Genomic DNA, 19,689 nt, shown 5'->3' on the forward strand with positions numbered 1-19,689 from the left:
AATATTTACAAAACATTTTCTTTAATATTAAATCTTTACAAAACTTTTAAGGATTAAAAAAAAAAAACTTTTCTATTTATGCAAAACTTTTTAATGTAAGTAATAAAACAAACGTATTTAAACAAAATTCTTTTTATATATTTATAGAACTTTTAATAAAACTAATAATAATAATAATAAAAATTAAAAAAAAAAAATGAATGAACTATATTAATTGCAAAACATTGGAAACTGAAATTTTCGGACGCTAAACTTGTACTTAATTTGTCTTTATGGAGAAGTAAACAAATAGCAAGTTTTTGTTGTTTTTTTTTAAATAAAAATAAAATATACAAAAAGATTTGTATCTTGGGATGCTACACTTCATCTTTATAAAAATAAAAATTATAAAAGATATGTGAATAAAATATATTTTTTAAAATCTTGATTGTTTATACTTGCGATTTTATTATGTATAAAAATTGCCTCAGTCTAGAAGGATTTCTCCTCCACTGACCACTCACATACATCGCACTTTAAATAAATATTGAATTGTATTAAAAACGCATGAAGAAAGATAAACACACACACACACACACTGTACATAAAAATTAATCTTGGTTGCAAAAATCCGAACAAGTCAGTTATTTTATATTTGTTTCTGCCATAAAAAGTTTGGTTATAATAATTTTATTTCATTTTTTTTTTTTTTTTTTTTAATTATGTATTTTTTAATTGACATCATCCAAAATTCTCAGTTATAACCTCGGTTTATTCATTTATTTGGTATTATTTTACGACCTGCTCCAGCGTAGTATAAACACCCCAACCACCCCATGTTAAGAACGGCTTTTGGAATAAACACCTCCCAACCTCCCTATGTTAAGAACAGCTTTTGAGGTTAGGGGTGGGTTTTTTTTCCAAAAGCCATTCTTAACATAGGGAAGTTGGAGTGTTTATAATATGCTGGGGCACATCATAAAAATTTACCATTTATTTATATTATTATTATTATTAATAGTTTTATTAAACGTTCTGTAAACATATAAAAAGAAAGACACCCATTTATTTAAATATATTTTGTTTAAATACCTTCGTTTTATTACTTACATTCAAAAGTTTTGTGTAAATAGAAAGAAGTTTGTTTTTTTTAACCCATAAAAGTTTTGTAAATATATTTTTTAAAAATCTTGCTCGCGAACATTCGAATATGTCTGCTATTTTACACGTTTAGAAACATAACGGCAATGTCAAGGTCGAACAAACGGTGCGCCTTGAATTGTTTGCTTATTTTTGTTGTCTGCTACGGGGTATCTAATCTTTACTTGATCCTCACTTAATAAACCTGATTTCATTATTAATTCTCTCTGCCCAACACTGTTTGGCAATTCTTTTACTTTGATTTCTCTTTTGATCAATCTTACTCTCTCTTTTTGTTTTGCCTCATTTTTTGTAAGAATAAAATAGTTTAGCTATGATTGAATTTAAATAGAATTTATGGACAATTATTTACTTTAAAGCCTTTCTCTGATAAGATGCCTATAAATTCCTTGATATATTGATGTCAGCTTTTTTTCGTGAAGTTTGGAGTGTTCTTAATTTTCAAGTTATTTTTTATACTCATAAAAAATAAACAATACTAAGTTAACTAGCAATTTCTTCAAAATTATGACTTACCTTCAAACTTCCTTTATGTTTTCTTAAAAAGCCATGAAACAAATGCAGCGGTTGCTCAAAGCTATGACAAAACACTTGGAATACAGTCTTTATGGGTGGCAGTAGAAGTACAGTTTCTTAGTAAAAGTCAATACTAAAATCGATTGGAAATACATTTTTTAAAGCAGACTAATATTTGGTATAAATTGTCGATGAAACAGAACTAAGGATGTACTTTGTATTTAAAAAACTGAATCACACACACAAAACAAAAAACCCAGAGAATAAACTGATTCTACTTTGTATATTAAATATGCACGGATAATTCAAACATCCTTAATAATCATTTATATATTGCCTTCATACTATGTCAGTAAGACATCACCCAAATTTATAAACTCTTTCTCACACGGTATAAACAATTGTTGGTGCGAACTTATGTCTATTCTTTCTCCGAACAAATCCTTGTAGATCAAATCTTATGTCTTGTAGCAAAACTTCTTTTATCATTAATATAATTCTTCTTTTGAAAGATGAATTAAATTCCTGTTTCAATGTCATTAGTTCTAGCAACATTGTCTTATGTGTTATGCTGGTCATAATCGTCGGTATCATGAGGTGCTAAATTTCCCTGGCCAAACTTACAAATATTTACAACAATAAATTTAAAAGGTTCTTTACGACTTCAGCCACATTGTACAACTGAAACACGACTTCAACTCTCGAGAGTTGAAAGATGATGAAATGAAGAAACACAAAACATCCATGGACATTAATTTCTGTCTCTTGTGTGTTTGGAGTTAATTGAAAAGAATAAAAGTAAAATTGTTTGGTTGAATGAAGATATTTTGCTTAAAAACTAAAGATTCAATTGGATGGCAAAGATAAACAAAAGAAAACAAAACAATTAGTGACATAAAACATGCCTCATCTTAAATGTAATTATAAGATTTGGTTATGTGAAAATGTGTGTGTGTGTGTGTGCGTGTAACTACCACCAACACCAGAAATCCAAACTTGTGATTATCTGTCGCAGAAAATTTGAAAAAAAAGAAAAAGAAAAAAGAAAAGTATAAATAGATACAACTTCTATTACTGATTAATTTCAAGTCATTATGACAAAGTTTTCAGTCTGTAATACTCAATAAAAACCAAGAAGATTTTTTATTAAAAAGGTTTTGATAGGGTACAAAATTTCAAAATGGGTTTCCTGAAGAGGAGCCGGACATTTTCCAATATTAAGTGAATTTTGATAAAAAATAAATTTAAAAAAGTGGGGGTCCAAAATTGAGAGCCAATTAATAATTTTACATATTTAAAAAAAAATTCTTCATATCAAAAAAAAATTAACGTGCGAATAATCAGCAAAGTAGACAAAAAGTTTTCACATAATCATGACATATGAATAGTGTGAATCGCAAGGTTTTAGAAGAGAAAATTTTGTCGCATATGAAATTCTAATTTTTCCAGTTTTGTTCCTATTTACTTGCTTCTCCAAAGGCAACGTTAAACCGTTTTTAATCTGTGAAATATACAGATTCCAAAAAGAAGCCCACTGGATTAGAAAAAAATTTAAATAGCCTCAGTCTAAAAATATTTCTCATTCAGTAACAGAGGAAAAAACGCTGAAGTGTGATATCAAAACAGATACTACACTTTGCCCATGGACAAAAGCCAAGGAACTCTTGCTGCTTTGCTAATAAACTGTTTAACATAGAGAAAATGTTATTTTACACATATTATTTAGTGTGTCGATGTCTTACAAGAGAAAATGGCTTCATAAAAATTAGGTTTGTACAAAGGCAGAGTCTGTAATTAATGGCTTTAACAGAATATCCACAAAACAAAAAAAAAGTATCATTCAGTTTATTCTGCAGAAAAACATTTGCAATGGATGAACAAGTTCCAATTTTGGGTGAATTTAATGAAAATCACAAAGATTTGATGAAGCAGGAACTTTACAGAATTCGTGGCTGTCAAACATGAAAATCGAGAATGGTTGTTTGAAAAATTTTAAATACAGAATTTTCTTTTGTTTGTTTTAAAGTTCAAAAGTTGAAATGATTAAAAGTAGAAACTTTGGAACATTTATCAGCGTTAATAGAATGGCCTTGTAAAATAATTTTTTTTTTTTTTAAATATTTATCTTCTCAGGTTAAGGCCTGCTTCTATAAGTCAAAATAGTCTACGTGAATCGATGTCTTGAGAGTGTGGGAAGTAAAAGAAAAAGGCGAAGAGGTAATAATGTTCTTTGCTGTGGTCTTCATGGTGTATGTGTGAAATCCGTTATATGAACTTCAGATGTTGGTGATGATCACTTCATATCATTCTTGCGATGAGACTTAACTGCTCCGTGGATCTTAACAACCAGCATCGTTCTTCTGATAAGGATAGCAGAAACCGATGAATATCCGTATTTTGGCTGAAGATGATCCTTGCAGCAATTTCCACAATGTAGCAGCAATCAGGTCAGTCAGTTCGGTAGTTAAGCAGCCACAGTCGCAACTGAGACTCATGTCTAGAAGGGGTTGAATGCATGACAAGAAAGAAAGAAAGAAAGAAAAAAACAAAAACAAGAAAAACAAACAAAAATACCCGGAAAAATACATATTCATCAAAATCTTTGAAAAAAAAAAAAAAAAAAATTGTTTTCAACATTGAACTCTGTTAAGGCTGGGTCAATCAACTACAAATGCAGTTTAATTCCAAAGAAATGAAGAAAAAGAAGATTAATAGTTGAAAAGATACAAAAAACAAGAAGAAACACGAAGAAACAAACAAAAAAAAGCATGCATATAATATAACAACAATTTGTAAGCACAAGTATTATTACGCGAGAGCTGGAGGAAAAAAAATTTACAATAAATGTTCCTTTGTCTTTTTAAAAATATACAAAATTAGTGAAACAACAAAAAAAGTGAAAAAGTAATATAACAAAGATAAACAAGTGAAATGTGTTTAGCATCTATAACAGAAGTATGAAAAATTATTCGTAGAGGTACTGACTATATCTGACCTTTGACCTCCCACCGCCAAATATACAACATCCAATGAGGATGGTAACCAACCATTTTATCATTTTTAATTAAAAAATAATTTAATTTGAATTATCTGTAATACTATTCTCAGTTTTATTTCCACATTTCAGTTGATATAACCTTTGACCTTCTTCAAACATATCTTTGCAAACTTAGGAACTTTTAATGAATTCTTTTTATACAGAACCCTTTATTTAATCCATGGCGTTAAACTATTCTCATCCCAGCAGCCATAATTGGATGAAAGTGTTAATTTATATTATTTGTGAACCCATGGCATAACAATTAAAAATGTTGGCTAACAATCAGTTTTAAGTGTCTGTCTTCTGTAGTTTGAAGGTGCCTTACCACAGTGAATAAGAACTTATAGTAAATTAACCAAATTCTATCGTGTCATGGCTGATGAAACGAGAACAATATACCCCAAAAAAATTAAGTAATAGGTTCAGTTTAATATTCCATAATGGTTCTTGCGTTAAGATTCCAAGTTTAAATAAAAGCTAAAATATTCAGTTTTAGTGACAGATTGTTTCACAAAAAGTTCACATTACAGATCCTATATTAAATTTAAGAGTAAAAAAATAAATAAAAGGAACACTTATAGTAAATACAAAAACAAAAAAATACAAATAAAAGTATTTTATCAAACTTTCAAATAAGTAAAGCGAATGTAAAAAAATGAAATATTAAAACTTAATGTGTTTGGTTTTAATGCGATTTTAAAAAGATCAAATTAATTTATCATTTTTAAACTGCATTTTATTTGGTTAAAGTAAAAATTTACTGTTTTATTTTGATCTGATTTTCAGGGAAATTCTTCCACAAATTCAAATATTTTATCCTATTTTCACTTGAATAAAAAACGTTTTTTTTTTTTTTTCAATCAACAAGTTGCGGCAAAAACCAACATTATGATTCAGAAAAAGACAAACAATAAAAACTATGAGTAAAAACTTACATTTCTGAAAAGACACCAATCAAATCGATTCTATCCATAGCGAAAACAGCAAAAATAAAAGATGCTTAAACAACGTGGATAACTAAAACATTTTCATTTTGGATTAATTTGACAAACGAAGCTTGTAATAAGTTACTAATTTATAAAGTCTAGCCGTTCAATGCACTAACAGTGAGATTAAAAAGTAAACTTCATACACACACAATAGCTTTCTAATAAACTGATCAGGCGTAGGCAATCTGGCATAACTTAACTAATTTGCATATTGCTTCGCAAAAGAACATTTCATTAACTAACCATTTGTTTTTATTGTTTTCTAATTTAATGGCCATGTTCATTCCACCACAAACAATTCTATTTCTGAATATTTTTTATACTGTCGATAAAAACTTAGTTATTTTGTGTGAAAAGTTTTTCCAGTCAATTTACTTTTCTGCAAATTGCAATTCTGAATTTGCTAAATTTTCTCAAAACACACACACCACTAAGCTAGCCATGCATAAAGAGAAATGCCTGAGGGAGAGAGAATAGAAGATATGTTATTCAAGAAATGAATTTCATCATTAAAGAATGTTAGAATTACACAAAATGAGTAAAAAAAAAAAAAAAATGTTATTAGCTGATGAAAGGTACGCTCCTAATACATTCCCTATACATTGAACTGGCCAAATGGAGAAATTTGTTTTTATTTTTCAATCAGATTCATTTTAATCAAACATCTTCCAACACTTCTCTCAATAAAAAGCAGTATTTTCAGTCAACAATGAAACGAGTGCTGATGAAAATTTTCAATTCAAAATAAAATATATTTGCTTCAAAATGTCCAACAAAGGATTGGACAAACCTAATCTAAACAGTAAGATATAGATTTTTGTGTTCGATTTAATCTATTTATCTTTTTTTTTTTTTTTTAATTTTTTTTTAAATTTTTTTATGTAGACAGATTCTACACACACATGTATATATTATGTTTTTTTTTTGTGATATATATTATAATTCAATAGATTATAAAATTTATGACAATTAAAATTTTCAATATAATAATCATATTGCAAAAATCAACATTGTTTATCCATGTGTGCCCGTTACATAAAAATTATTTTATCATTAAAGTAAAGATTGAAAACTTATGTCTCATAAGAAAATAGTTTTATAGTTTATGAATTTCAAATCAGATAACATCAACCGAATATATTCCCTAATCAGTAGCAAAAAAAAAAAAAAAAAATATGTCAAAATAGAGGAAGAAAATAAAAGATATTTTTCTATTAATGAAGATAGACAAGTAGGATTATTATTAATTATTTCTTTTGATATTTTCACGCTAATTGTTTGCGTTAACTCCAGAGATATCCTGTTTGATAATTCATTTTATATTTTGTTCTTTGTGTAATATATAGTGCAGATTACTGAATTATTTCATCCGAATTTTCAGACACCATTTCATAATAAACATAGAAAGAAAACGATTTTTTATTTCAGTTTCAAGAAACAGGTTTTATATGCATCCCCCCCCGGAAAATATATCAGTATCTTTGGTAATTAAGCTGTACTTGAGGAGAAGAAAGTTAAACGATAACCGAATTTCTATCAGAATTAATTTCTAGCTTAAGATATTAACAAAATTAGAATGCAAACCACTTTTAATCTTTTTCAAACTTTTCAGGATGGCAAAACAATTGACGATTGATGGAGGGGGGTGCATATCATTTTTTTTTTTTTTTTTACACTGAATATTTTAAATTAAAACACAATGTTACTCGAATGAAATTACTGAAATAAAACAATTATCTAATCAATCAAAAGCTGAAAATGATGTAAAAATAAAAAGTCATACTTATTCTAGAACCTGACCCAATTTCTGGCAACTGTGTGTCAATATCTTCCCCCAAAAACATTTAGCAAAAAAAAATTAAAACAGTTAAAATTTCTTGAAAAAAATAATAAATAAATAAAAAATGTATAGTTGTTTTTATATCTTCATCAATATTTTTTAGAAACTTATTTGAAACATTTCTGGAAAAACTTTCATATACTTTTCTTGAAACTGAAAAAGAAAAACTAGTTTTTGTCATAAAAAAAGATATTTTAAATATTTCCGCAAATTTTTCTTTTTCTTTTTTTCTTTTTTCTTTCATACAATGAAACTTATAGAAACTAGTTTTATTTTCAGTGTTGTTTTATCCTGTTGGATTACAACACTACATTTTTTAATTTATCATCTCTGACAATCAGCTTTTACCGACTGTTTATGAATCATGCTGGAAAATGCCGATGCATAGTTGACAGAAATTGAGTCAGACTCTGGATAAGTACCTTAACATTAATGAATCAATATGAAAAAACAAACAAAAAAAAAAAAAAACGATAGGAATAAAATAGTGATTATAATTTGAAATACAAATAGCATTTTTAGAAAAAATAATTGATGCGACTGAATATAAGGGAGGTAATTCATTTTAAAATCGAGGTGAATAAACTCCTTCACTTGACTAACACTCACTCTGCATGGACATATTGACCATTATTTTGATTTTAAATGCATGGGATACAAAATATACGATTGGGGCCTAAATTAATCAAAATATTAGTTGGCAAGGGCTCATATTCATATCTTTTGCAAACAAAATATGATTTTGAACTAATCTATTCAAGATGAGTGCACGCAAAAAATCTGATTCCAACAACAAAACTCAGATTCATGTTTATGGCAAGGAAACCGGAAGTATTGGAAAAGTTCTAAAATCTAGTTGATTAATTTGCATGATTTTTGGAATATGGCATCTTCGTTCTGTGACGAGTATGTACATAATAAAGATTTTTCTGTATCTGTTTTTTTTTTTTTTTTTTTTTTTTATAAGTGTTATTCTAAATATGCACCAAAACTTGTCACCCACCTGAAATAATGTCCAGAAAAAAAAAAAAAATCAACTTACCTGGTAAAGTGTATACTAAAAAGTTATTTTTATATTTTTCTTACCTTAGATTGGAGAGGAGGGGGATAAATAAGGAACTGATTAATTGGTTTTGAAAAGATCATTTTCAACATTTCAAATAATGTGAAATTATTGTTTTACAAGTATGGATGCAAAACTGATTTTCCATCTCCCTTTACTCAAAAGCTTTGCCAGATGCAAAATTTTGCTGGTTCTTATGGATTCATCAATAACCCACTACATCTAAACCTACCCTGCCTCTAAACCACCAAAGATTCCTAAAAACAAACTTGGATGAAAAGAGACCAGTGTTTACGTTTAAGATCACAGTTGCCATTTGAATTTGCCTGTAAAGCCATTGTAACTACTAAATTTAAGAAAAAAAAAGAAAGAAAAGAAATAAAGGGAAACATTTAAAAATGCAGCAAATTCTCATCTAGGATTTTCTAATTGGCACTTCTTGAGAAAAAGAGTTTCATTAGACAAAATTAATAAAAAAAGTCGTCCCTCTCCTGATTTTAATATTTCATCATTGTTTTCAAATGAATTTTCATGCATTAAAACTGATTATCGTTTTTAATGCATAAAAATTCATTTGAAACCAATGAAATATTAAAATCAGGTGTGTATAAAACGAAAAATGTTTGAATTTGAAACAAAGGATGAAAAGATTTGTGAAGAAATTGATTTTGGGAAAAACCAACTAACTTTTTCCTTTTACTATGAATCTTTGAATCCGTCAAATAAGTTATTTTTCCATTCTTTTTTTTTTTTAAACCATTTAAAATATTTTAATGCGAATTTGAGGTTATTTAAACAATACCGAATAAATCAAAACTGTAATTTATATGCTCTGCACACTAAAAGAGGGAGCGATAGAAGCGAAAATGGCTCTAACAACACAAGCAATGAAATATGATTTTTTATTAATGTGAAAATAATTTTTTTTGACTCATAAGTTCTGTTCAACAAATCCATTTTTGCATGGGTGGAAGAGGTTGTCCTAAATGAATTCATATTTAATTTATATTTTTTAAATTTGATACAAGACTGAATAACAGTTTTTACTGATTCATTCAATTCTTTTATCAAATTAGCCTCGAGAATTAAATAACTTTGATGTGACAAATAGTGAACTTGTATAATGACGTCACAGATATGATGTCTTTTGAATGCCGCCTTTGCAGAGTTATATAGCATGTTGTAAAAGTGTACATCCAATGCTATCATCACGAAACCACTTGATGCAAAACAAACAGCACCATGAGATTTCTTGTTAAAAAGTGTGATATTGTGTGTGTGTGTGTATGGGAGGGAGGGGGCTAACTTAAAGTTCCTATTTCCATAGAAAACACAATTCAAACTTGTAAAAAATACAATATAAACTATTTAGATTAAATTCTGAACAAACGAGGGAGGATGACTTTCAAAAGAGCTCTCCTACACTAAATCTATAATATAAAGTTGGGCCATTTATTCACAAGAGAAGAACGACTTTCTAATATACTGACCATGTGTATGCAATCAGCATACTATTGTTAACTTATTTGCATACTACTTTGCTAAGGAATATCTCATTAATTATCCATTTTTATTTTTGTTTGTCGCTTTCATTTTAATATAACACATACTTTTATTTATCATTTTTTTTATTCTGATTAAAGGCTTAGCAGTTGGGGATGAAAAGATTTTTCCAGTCAGTTTATTTCTGGATGCCGTGATTCTTGATTGCCTCACTTTTCAAGGCCACTACCAAGCATGGTTCCTACTGTTTGTGTGTGTATGTGTGTGTGTGTATATATATATATATATATATATACACACACACACACTTATTTATTCATATATATACTAGCGGAGGGTACCTGGCATGGCCTGAGTGTTTGTAGGTGTGTGTTGAGGGGGGGGGGACAAAACAAGCCTGTTTTAAAAGAAAACGTTGGCCAGGTGTTTGGAGGTGTGAAAGGAAAAAAAAAGTTTTAGTAGGAAAGTAGGCTTGAACCCCGAACCTTTGATGTGGAGATGGAAACGAAATGGGAAAAAACCCTGGGACCTAGCCATCTCGGCAACTTAATTTATCGTTTATAAAATCAAATTAACAGGTGCGAGAACCTTAAGTCATGTGATGTTTGACCTTGAAACATGACGCGGCTGCAAGCCAGTTTTCGCTTGTTTTATACTGAAAAGCGAAAGATACACAGGATGCTCTAAAAATCTGGAAAAAATAACGCGTGAAAGTCAGGCAAATTAAATAGACAGGCGACCCCCGTTCGTAACTCTTAGATATTATCATTTAGACGTGATATAAAAAGTTTTAAGGAATGAGCCGACCGAGAAGTCCAGCGAAAAAAGCCTTTTACAGACATACACAAAAAGCGAACATACATACACACATTTTCGCTTTTATATATATAGATAATTATTTACTATAATATATGCATATATATGTGTGTGTGTATATATATATATTATTTAGTTATTGTGTAAATATATATACACTACGTATCTACCTTCGTATTGAGCACTGTTGAAGTAAATACTTAAAGTTTACGCATAAATTTATACTTTCATATATTTATGCGATTAAATTAAGTAATTATATATATATATATATCACACACATTTATGGGTTGATTGATTTGTTAGATTTTATGACACATCAACCCTTCGGATCATTTTATGCTGATTATCTACAAGTCTAGGAGAGCTTTACTCCCTGTTCTAGCTGACATATGACTAATATGTTCTTTTTTAAAGTTTTTGATAAAGACTAATTCTTTTTTAGGTATATTTATGAATTGAGCTTTTTGACAGGGGTAATAACAGTTTCCACTTAGTGTACAGCAATACACATCTACAAAGAATAGAGTTCTCTAGATTAATATGTAAACAAAGAATATATATATATGTGTGTGTGTGTGAACGTGAACATTTAATTTTCAATTTATTTATTAAAATTACATTTTAAATTTATTTATTTTTTAAAATGGAAAGTGAAACAACTAAAAACAAAATGGAATAAAAAATTATTTGTCACACTGTTTTTTTTTTGTTTGTTTTTTTAAAAGGTGAAAATAAAATTGCTAATCGTGATAAAATAAAATTGCTAATCGTGATAAAAATAAAACAAAACACAAAAGTGGTCGTCATGTGTTTACCTGCGAGGGAAACAGAGTGCATCATTACTCAGTCGTAGTTGAAACATTAGAGATTGTACGATGCACAAATAGTGGAGTTTAAAGTGGAAAAATAAAATGAAATCAACGAGATACAAAGTTATATTTATAATAAACAAGACGATAAAATATGCTGCAAAATTTCTAAGATTCAAATTGATCATTTAAATTAATCCCTTCATCTTGGTTGTTATATTAACGCTTTGGCTGATATAACCTCTGACTTTCTTCAGGTAAATATATTTTTGAACTTGGGAACCTTTTCATTGAACTCTGAAACTTGTACAGAATTTCGACTCACTCTTTATACAGATTTTTTAACTTCAAAATGACATGACTGAAACATGGAGAAACATTGTTAATATAACTACGAAGGGAATAGAAATGCTAAGAAAAGTAAATATTTTCAAAGCAGGCGGCCAATATTAGCATAAATTAATGTTTTATTGGCATATATTTGATTATTTCTGAGAGAGGACAAGAAAAGTGGCCATTGTCCGTGTTACAAGTAAAAATCTTTCAGCCATCTTATCTGTACAAGCACTATTGACTGGGTGAACGCGATTATTAAAATTCTAATGAATACTATTTTCTCAAATTAATTATTTAATGAATCATATACAGTTGCAACATTTCATAATTTAAGACTCACAGATGACGAATAAAAACTGAAAAGCTTACAAAACCTGCAAGAAAATTGGAAAAATATTAATATTTTTTATGGGATGGGGTTAGAAAATCAGCAACATGCAAAATTTTGTAAAAAAATTGAGAGCATTTAATTTGGATTTATGACCACTCATTTTGGATTTATGACTACTCAACTTTAAGCTGAGAAGAAAAAAAAATATAATTTCAAAATAGTTTACTCGATTCTTAATGCATAAAAAAATGTTTATTTTATTGCAGGTAAATTGGTTTCATACCTTTTTCCCATTTAATCTTAAAGGTTATAATTGTTATATGAAAAATGTAAAAAGAGTATTAGCAGAAATTCATAAGAGGAATGTTTTTGAAACGATAAGAATGAAACAAAATCTAAAAAAACTAAGCATACAAATAAATTTTTTTAAAAATTCAATTCTAATTCAAAGATTTTTAAAACGATTTTGAAATTTAAAGTGATTAAGTTTTTTTAGTCAAATTTTAAAATTAGATTCAATCAACATATAAACATGTATTTATAATATTGATGCATTTTTTTTTTTTTAATATTAATCGAATTTTGATAGAATAAAAGGGAACTCAATTTTATTACTTTCACAAAAAATGTTACATTTTGCTCTGCTCTTATTAATGAAGGTTATTTTTTTTTAATCTTATCATTTTTAACAATTTCATCACATAAAAACCCAAGTTTTTTTTTATAATTTTTATTTTAATAATACATTTTTAAAAATTACTTTATATTCTTACTCAAATTTTAAGCAAAAATTTACAAAAGTAAAGACAAAAAAATAGTTACTTACATGAAACAGTTGAAGAACACATTTGTGATGTTTATTTTAGATGGCCAAAGAAATTGATTAACAATGTTATGTTATGTTTATGGCCAAAGAAATTGATTAACAAAAATGATGAAGATCCAATTATAAAATGTTGACGTTTATTTTGAGGAAATACAGACGCTGTATGAAGTGTCAACTTTTTATGTGCTTTTCAACTTCAGGGATTACTAATAACTAATGTAGCCATGTCATCAAAATATACAGATATGCTAAAATCCTGTCAACATATAACTATGCGATGCCTCTGTTCAGTTTCAAGAAACAATGGACAACTCCGTAAGGGTAGCTGCACATGTAATTGTGATGCAAGGGTTGTGCAATCTTTAACCACACCTTTCTTGAATCGGCACTACTTGGATCAAGTGGCAATTAGAGGCTCAAGACTGACTGGAAACAATGCAAAGATAAGCGGAGAGAACATACAGCACCTGGAATTCCCAAATGATCACCCATTTTAATACTGACCAGGCTCAAAATTGCTTAACTTGGATGATCTGATGGGAACCTGTGTATCAACGTGATTGCACCATATCACACTTATATAATTACATTAGCAATAAAACAAACTTGTGAGCTGAAACCTTTGCAAACACTTGGAAAGCAATTTATACATGGGATATAACGACAGATAATATTCAAGTAAGACATTGGGTCATAATAGAAACACAAATATTATAGCATAAAATTAAACCCACATTTACAAAATTGTAAGAAGATAAGCCTAAGATTTACACTTTTCTTCACGTAAGCAACCAATACTGCTACACTAACTAGCCGAGCCAAAGCAGAATTATTACCAAATTGTTAAATTAAGGGTTTACTATGCAAGAATTTATTTAAAAACCAACTATTCTTCAAAGAGAGACCATTGTGCACATTTTCTCAACAATCTGCACTTTGGTAAACATACCAATACTTTGGTGTTTAATCAAAAATTTCTTAGCAAGTTTCTTCAATATATATTATTTAATTGGAATTCATTGTTTAGATGAGAATTATTTATCAATTTTTATTTATTGCGGACTATTATTCTCATTTTTCTTTGTTGTTGTTTCACGACGTTTCGGCCGACTATTCCTCTGGCCTTCATCAGGTGATTAACTGCGACAGGATAGGAATTCCGAATCTCCTAACTGCATTTTCAGCAAATACTGCCATCCATAGTTGTTGTTGTTACTTGGCCAAAACGGAGTGATAAGACAACAACAACTATGGATGGCAGTAATTGCTGAGAATGCAGTTAGGAGTTTTGGAGTTCCTATCCCGTTGCGGTTACCACCTGATGAAGGCCAAAGGAATGGGTGGCCGAAACGTTGCGAAACAACAAAGACAGATGAGAATAATAGCCTGCAATAAATAAAAATTAATAAGTTTCTTCAACTTCATTAAAAACACTCAAATCGGTTAAGCAGCACTAAAAGCAGCCAGAAAGGCAAGCAACAAGATGAAAGTATTAGACAAGCTGGAAGTGCAGGCGCTGATGGATCTGACTATTGTAGTCTATTGCAATGTAAGAGTACTTTATAAAAGGTTGTAAATTTTGGTCTTTCAATGAAGTTGAAGAATCCTGACTAAAATTTGTCTTGAGTCAAAGCAAAAGAAGAGTACTCTGATTGAATGTGAACGTTTGTGGTTGCCAGAAGGTTATGGACAATGCTTGCATTTATTTTGAGGAGCAATTACTTTTGAATTAATAAGTAATTATTTTAACAAATTTTATTTTCTCTTAATGTAATACAAGTTCATTTTTACTTTTAAACCATTCAAAGAATTTCAATTAAAAATGATTTTCTCAATAATTAAATTTATGTTCCCTTTAATAAAAATGAAATCCCTTCGAGGAATTCGGTTTCTGAGAAGGAGTTGGCAATTGGGAAAATTTTCCAGCATCAAAAATTATTTTAGAAATGAAGAAAAGCTTATACGAGATCACCAAAAGAAAGAAACGACTTTGCTAACATCATGCATTGAATAAATGGTATTTGCTCGATATCTTTATCAGCAGACATGATATTCATGAAGAGCTCCTTTCTGCTAAAATTCAATTCCATTGTTTTCTTTTTTGTTTCTATAAAAATAACTTCTTTAAACATTTTGCATTTTATTCCATAATCATTTTTCATCTCCAATGTTAGATAATTTTCATGAAAAGCATTCAAAAGTCAAAATAACCCACGTTCCCTCTTGGTGTCACTGAAGTCTAATATAGACATGAACAAGATGGCTGAAAAATGCATACGGAGAAGTAAATTTTAAAATGCGATAATAAAGGTTTTCTTCAAACTTATGTCCCTATTTTAGTAGACTACGATTTAGTAAACCACATTCAAAGACTTCAATAAAACACATTTTATTTACCATGAAAAGCTAATAAAAATAAATTTCTGGTCAAGAAATTTATTTTTATTATTATTATTATTATAATAATAATAATAATAATAATAATAATAATAATAATAGTAGTAGTAGTAGTAATAATAATAGTTGTAATAATGATGATGAGATGGTAATAATAATGGTAATAATAATAAGAGCAAAATAACTCATGTACACAGAAAATTTTACAGAGTAAAATAAGCAAAGATGGATTTCACTGACTTCCAAATGAAATAGTAACACAATCACGGAAACAAAAATAAATTTAGATATGCCAAGTATTAGAGACTCATAACATTCACATAACTTGAAATAATTCATTTGTTACATAAAAAAAGAAGCAAATTAAAACGAAAATATCAATGTTGGTATTATCCAGACCACGATGCTCATCTTAGTTATTTGTTGCACAAAGTTTTGGCCAGTGTAAGCTCTGATCTTCTTCAGGCGCATCTTTTCAAACTTATAATCAAATCGCAGAACTTGAGAAACTTTATGTCAAACTGGGGAACTGATATAAAATTTTGAACTGAACCCTACATTTAATCCACAGTGGTAAATTGTTTTCATTTCATCAGGCGTGACCAGGTGGAAGTGTTAATTATTGTTATTTTTAATTACTATCACCTATAAGGATTGAACCTTCAACCTCCAGAAGGCTGTCACTTAGAAAATCCCCCAGCATCTAGGGAACTCTACAGAAAAGGAGTGATTTTGTTGATTATCAGGTGGGTTGGCGGTATTTATATTATTTATGTGATGGGGAGGAATAAGTGCAGTAGGTTCATCTGTCACATTTTGTTGAAGTACTTGTAAAACAAGGGGGGAAAAAAACTTTGCAATGATGCAACAGAACTGAGCTTGGCAGAGAGTGTGAGATCTTTTAGGTTAAAAATTCTTTTTAGAACCTTGTCCAAGAGAGAGAAGGAGATTATTGGTAGATGCACTAGCCCGGAAGTGACAATAATAATCCGGATACAAGTGAATGGGGCTTTCTTTATAGAGATAAAGTATACTGGCCAGTGCGAGAAGTTTCCTAGCCCAGTAGAGGGATTCTTCTTTCTTTGCGACAAACTTGGCAGCATCTGCTATGTACTTATTCCAATTTGTGCTGAGAAGTCTAAATGGACTCTTGGGAAGAATACAGTCAGCTATAACCATCAATGGTTGGAAACAAGTTGTTAAATGAAAAAGGCATTAAATGACATCAATTCATATTCTCCAAATTTTAGTTTCTTTAGATTTCAAAATATGGACACAATATGGACACATATACCATTTAAAAATGTTTACATTTCAGATTTGCATTAAATTTGATGAATAAGCATTAAACACCAATTAAGCAAAATTTCTTGAATTTCAATTTCTTCTTAACACTCAAGCCTTAAATCTGACATTTTTTAGAATGAAAATTAGTATAAGAGTCATAAACATAAGTTTTGGTGTTGTATTTTGATTTTCATAAAAGTGCATGAAACTGTTCCGGTTGGGAATTAGTTTTACCTGCCCCGAGATGGGTATTCTTCTACTTTGTGCGTATTAGCAAGTTTGAAAAGATGTACATGAAACATGTAAATAAAAAAAACCAAAATGAGAATAGTAGTCTGAATAATCCAAATTTTCAATCATCACCTCAAAAATTCAAACTTTAAAATGAGCATTCATTTAAAATGTTAACATTTTATAAGATTAGAAAAGAAATCATAATCACAGCTTGAAGCAAACGAACCAATACTTTAAATAAATGCTTTTAGAAAATTGGATTCCATTCTTAAGATGAAAAAAAATTGTAGAAATTATTTTTTTTCCATTATAATTTTGCTGTTATTACTTTATCAGCAGTTGGGTTAGAGTTTCTTATTTTATAATTATCAAAGAAACAATTCAGTTTAATTTTGTTTGATTCAGTAGCAAAAAAAAAGTTATTACTTTATCAGCAGTTGGGTTAGAGTTTCTTATTTTATAATTATCAAAGAAACAATTCAGTTTAATTTTGTTTGATTCAGTAGCAAAAAAAAAGTTAACACTAATATTATTACAATTCATTCAAAATATTTTAAAGATTTTTAAAGAAATCAACAGAATTGAAACAACAAAAGAATAAAGGCAATAAAAATTAATGTGATTAGCATGGTAGAAAAATAAAGCATAAAATAAAAAAGGAGACAAAATAGGAAAACGTGCCGTAAGCAAAACTGTTAATCTGTTCTTCATCGTGAAGAGCTGGGCTAAGGTTGATTCAAAAATGTTTAGCATTAGACAATTTAAGAGTGCTTATTTAAAATCACACTCGATTAAAAATCAAAGATACAGAAAAATCTTTATGATGTGTATACTTGTCATGGAACAAAGTTTTTTTTTCTTTTGTTTTTTTTAATCAAGAAAATCAAATTTTACAATTTTTATCAAAGTTTTAATTATTTTGTATACAAATAAAATCTGTAGTCGAATTGAGTTGTTGCCCTTGAATTTTGGCAAAAATTAAAACAATATGGCCACTCTCGATTTCCTCCTTGCTTCCTTATAAAATTTGATTTTCTTAAAAAAATAAAATAAAATAACTACTCGATTAATTTACATAATTTTTGAAACAGGAACTGTTTCGTGACAAGTACGTACATCAAAACAAAATTTTTTTTTCTTAATAAAGTGTAATTCTAAATAAGCACCAAGTTTAGTTTTCTTTCCTTTTTAAGGAAATTAAAAAAAAACAAAACAAAAAAAAACAATGAAATTTTAATTAGCAATGAATGTAAAGTTAAAAAGAAAATGGCAGCATGTTAATTTGAACTGCGTCAAGTGACACATTATTGAAACATTTTAGAACTGTGCAGATCGATTTTATTTAATTTGCAGCTTTTTTTGGGCTCGAACAAAAAGTGGACATCAAAAAAGCAGGGATTACTGAAAAGTGTGAGTAAAATACCTTGTAGCAAAGTAAGAAATGCTGACGACTGACAAATCTTACATTTAAAAGAAGAAAATAAAAGTTGGAAAAATACTTGGAAATATTGGAAGCAAAGAAAAATTACTTACCTGGAAATTCATTTTTAAATTTGGTTGCGTTAAAGAATCATAATGGAATATATCCAATACAAAAGCCAAAATGATTTTGTTGTAATAATCTTAAAGAATCGGGGGAAGGATTTAAATCAATTTTAAAAAAGAACTTATGTAAAAAAAAAAAATTTTTTTTTAAAATGAAATATTTTACATTTAATTGATAGTTAATATTAATTTTAAAAGGAAAAAAATTAAATAATGCCATTTGACACCATTTTCAAAACATTTTATCACTTAAAGCCAGTATGTTTTTTTTGACAAAAAATGATTTAACAACTATATTGTCTCTGCTTTAACATAGTAACTTCTGTTTACACTATATGAAAATATTTCAAACAAACATGGTTGCCATTTTGATGCATCAGGGGAAGAAATAAAAAGAATAGTTTGTAGATTTTATCAAAAATGTGTGCAAAATACGTCCTCCCTATTTCAAATTTTGGACTCTTATTTTTCTGAAAATTTATTTCTTCCCAAAAGATATAGCATCACAAAAGAAATTTTTGATGAAATAAAACATTTTGTCCTAAAACATTGAACAGAATGGTTTTAGGTGATTATATATTTGTTAAATATTGCTGAATGGCATTTTTAAAGTAATTTCCTTAAAGTTGATATAAACTAAATTGAAGTTGTGGGAGAAAAAAAAAAAAAAAAAAAAACGAAACTGCTAGTTTAAAGCATTCTTATCAATAAAGGCAAACATTAATAAGAATAATTTTAGAAAATAAAGATGGCTGATTAGAGAACGAAAGAAGCAAATGAAAGCAATGTTTTCAGTTAAGAAAAAAAGGTCACATTATTCAGCTACTGTAACCAGGGAGAGGTTTACGCCAGGGAACTGAAATATTTTGGTTTTGTTTCAGATTATTTTAAATCTCTGAATTAACAAAATAAAATCTGTTAGTATTCAAATAAATTTGAACCTACTTTTCAATGATATTCTTTTTCACCCATCACCAGCATCTGTTAACTTACTTTTTACATTTCAGATTTGCA

At 28.6% G+C, this 19,689-nt stretch overlaps 1 protein-coding gene across 10 annotated transcripts in view; it reads right to left on the reverse strand.

The window, feature by feature from the left end:
- Positions 1–19,689, reverse strand: part of LOC145296925 (single-stranded DNA-binding protein 3-like) — a 317,297-nt gene that overhangs the window by 33,013 nt on the left and 264,595 nt on the right. For 2 of the 10 annotated variants that reach the window (XM_080143127.1, XM_080143124.1), the window contains one exon: positions 3,486–4,153. The exons of the other annotated variants lie outside the window; for them this stretch is intronic. In XM_080143127.1, coding sequence (XP_079999253.1) covers positions 4,148–4,153 — 6 coding nt within the window. In that variant the 3' untranslated portion in view covers positions 3,486–4,147. Of the gene's footprint in view, positions 1–3,485; positions 4,154–19,689 lie in introns of those variants that run through there. 10 annotated transcript variants of the gene reach the window in all.

The sequence above is a fragment of the Euprymna scolopes genome, chromosome 17 (genome assembly GCF_053919585.1).
Source record: "Euprymna scolopes isolate OS-2025 chromosome 17, ASM5391958v1, whole genome shotgun sequence".
Taxonomy (NCBI): Eukaryota; Metazoa; Mollusca; class Cephalopoda; order Sepiida; family Sepiolidae; genus Euprymna; species Euprymna scolopes.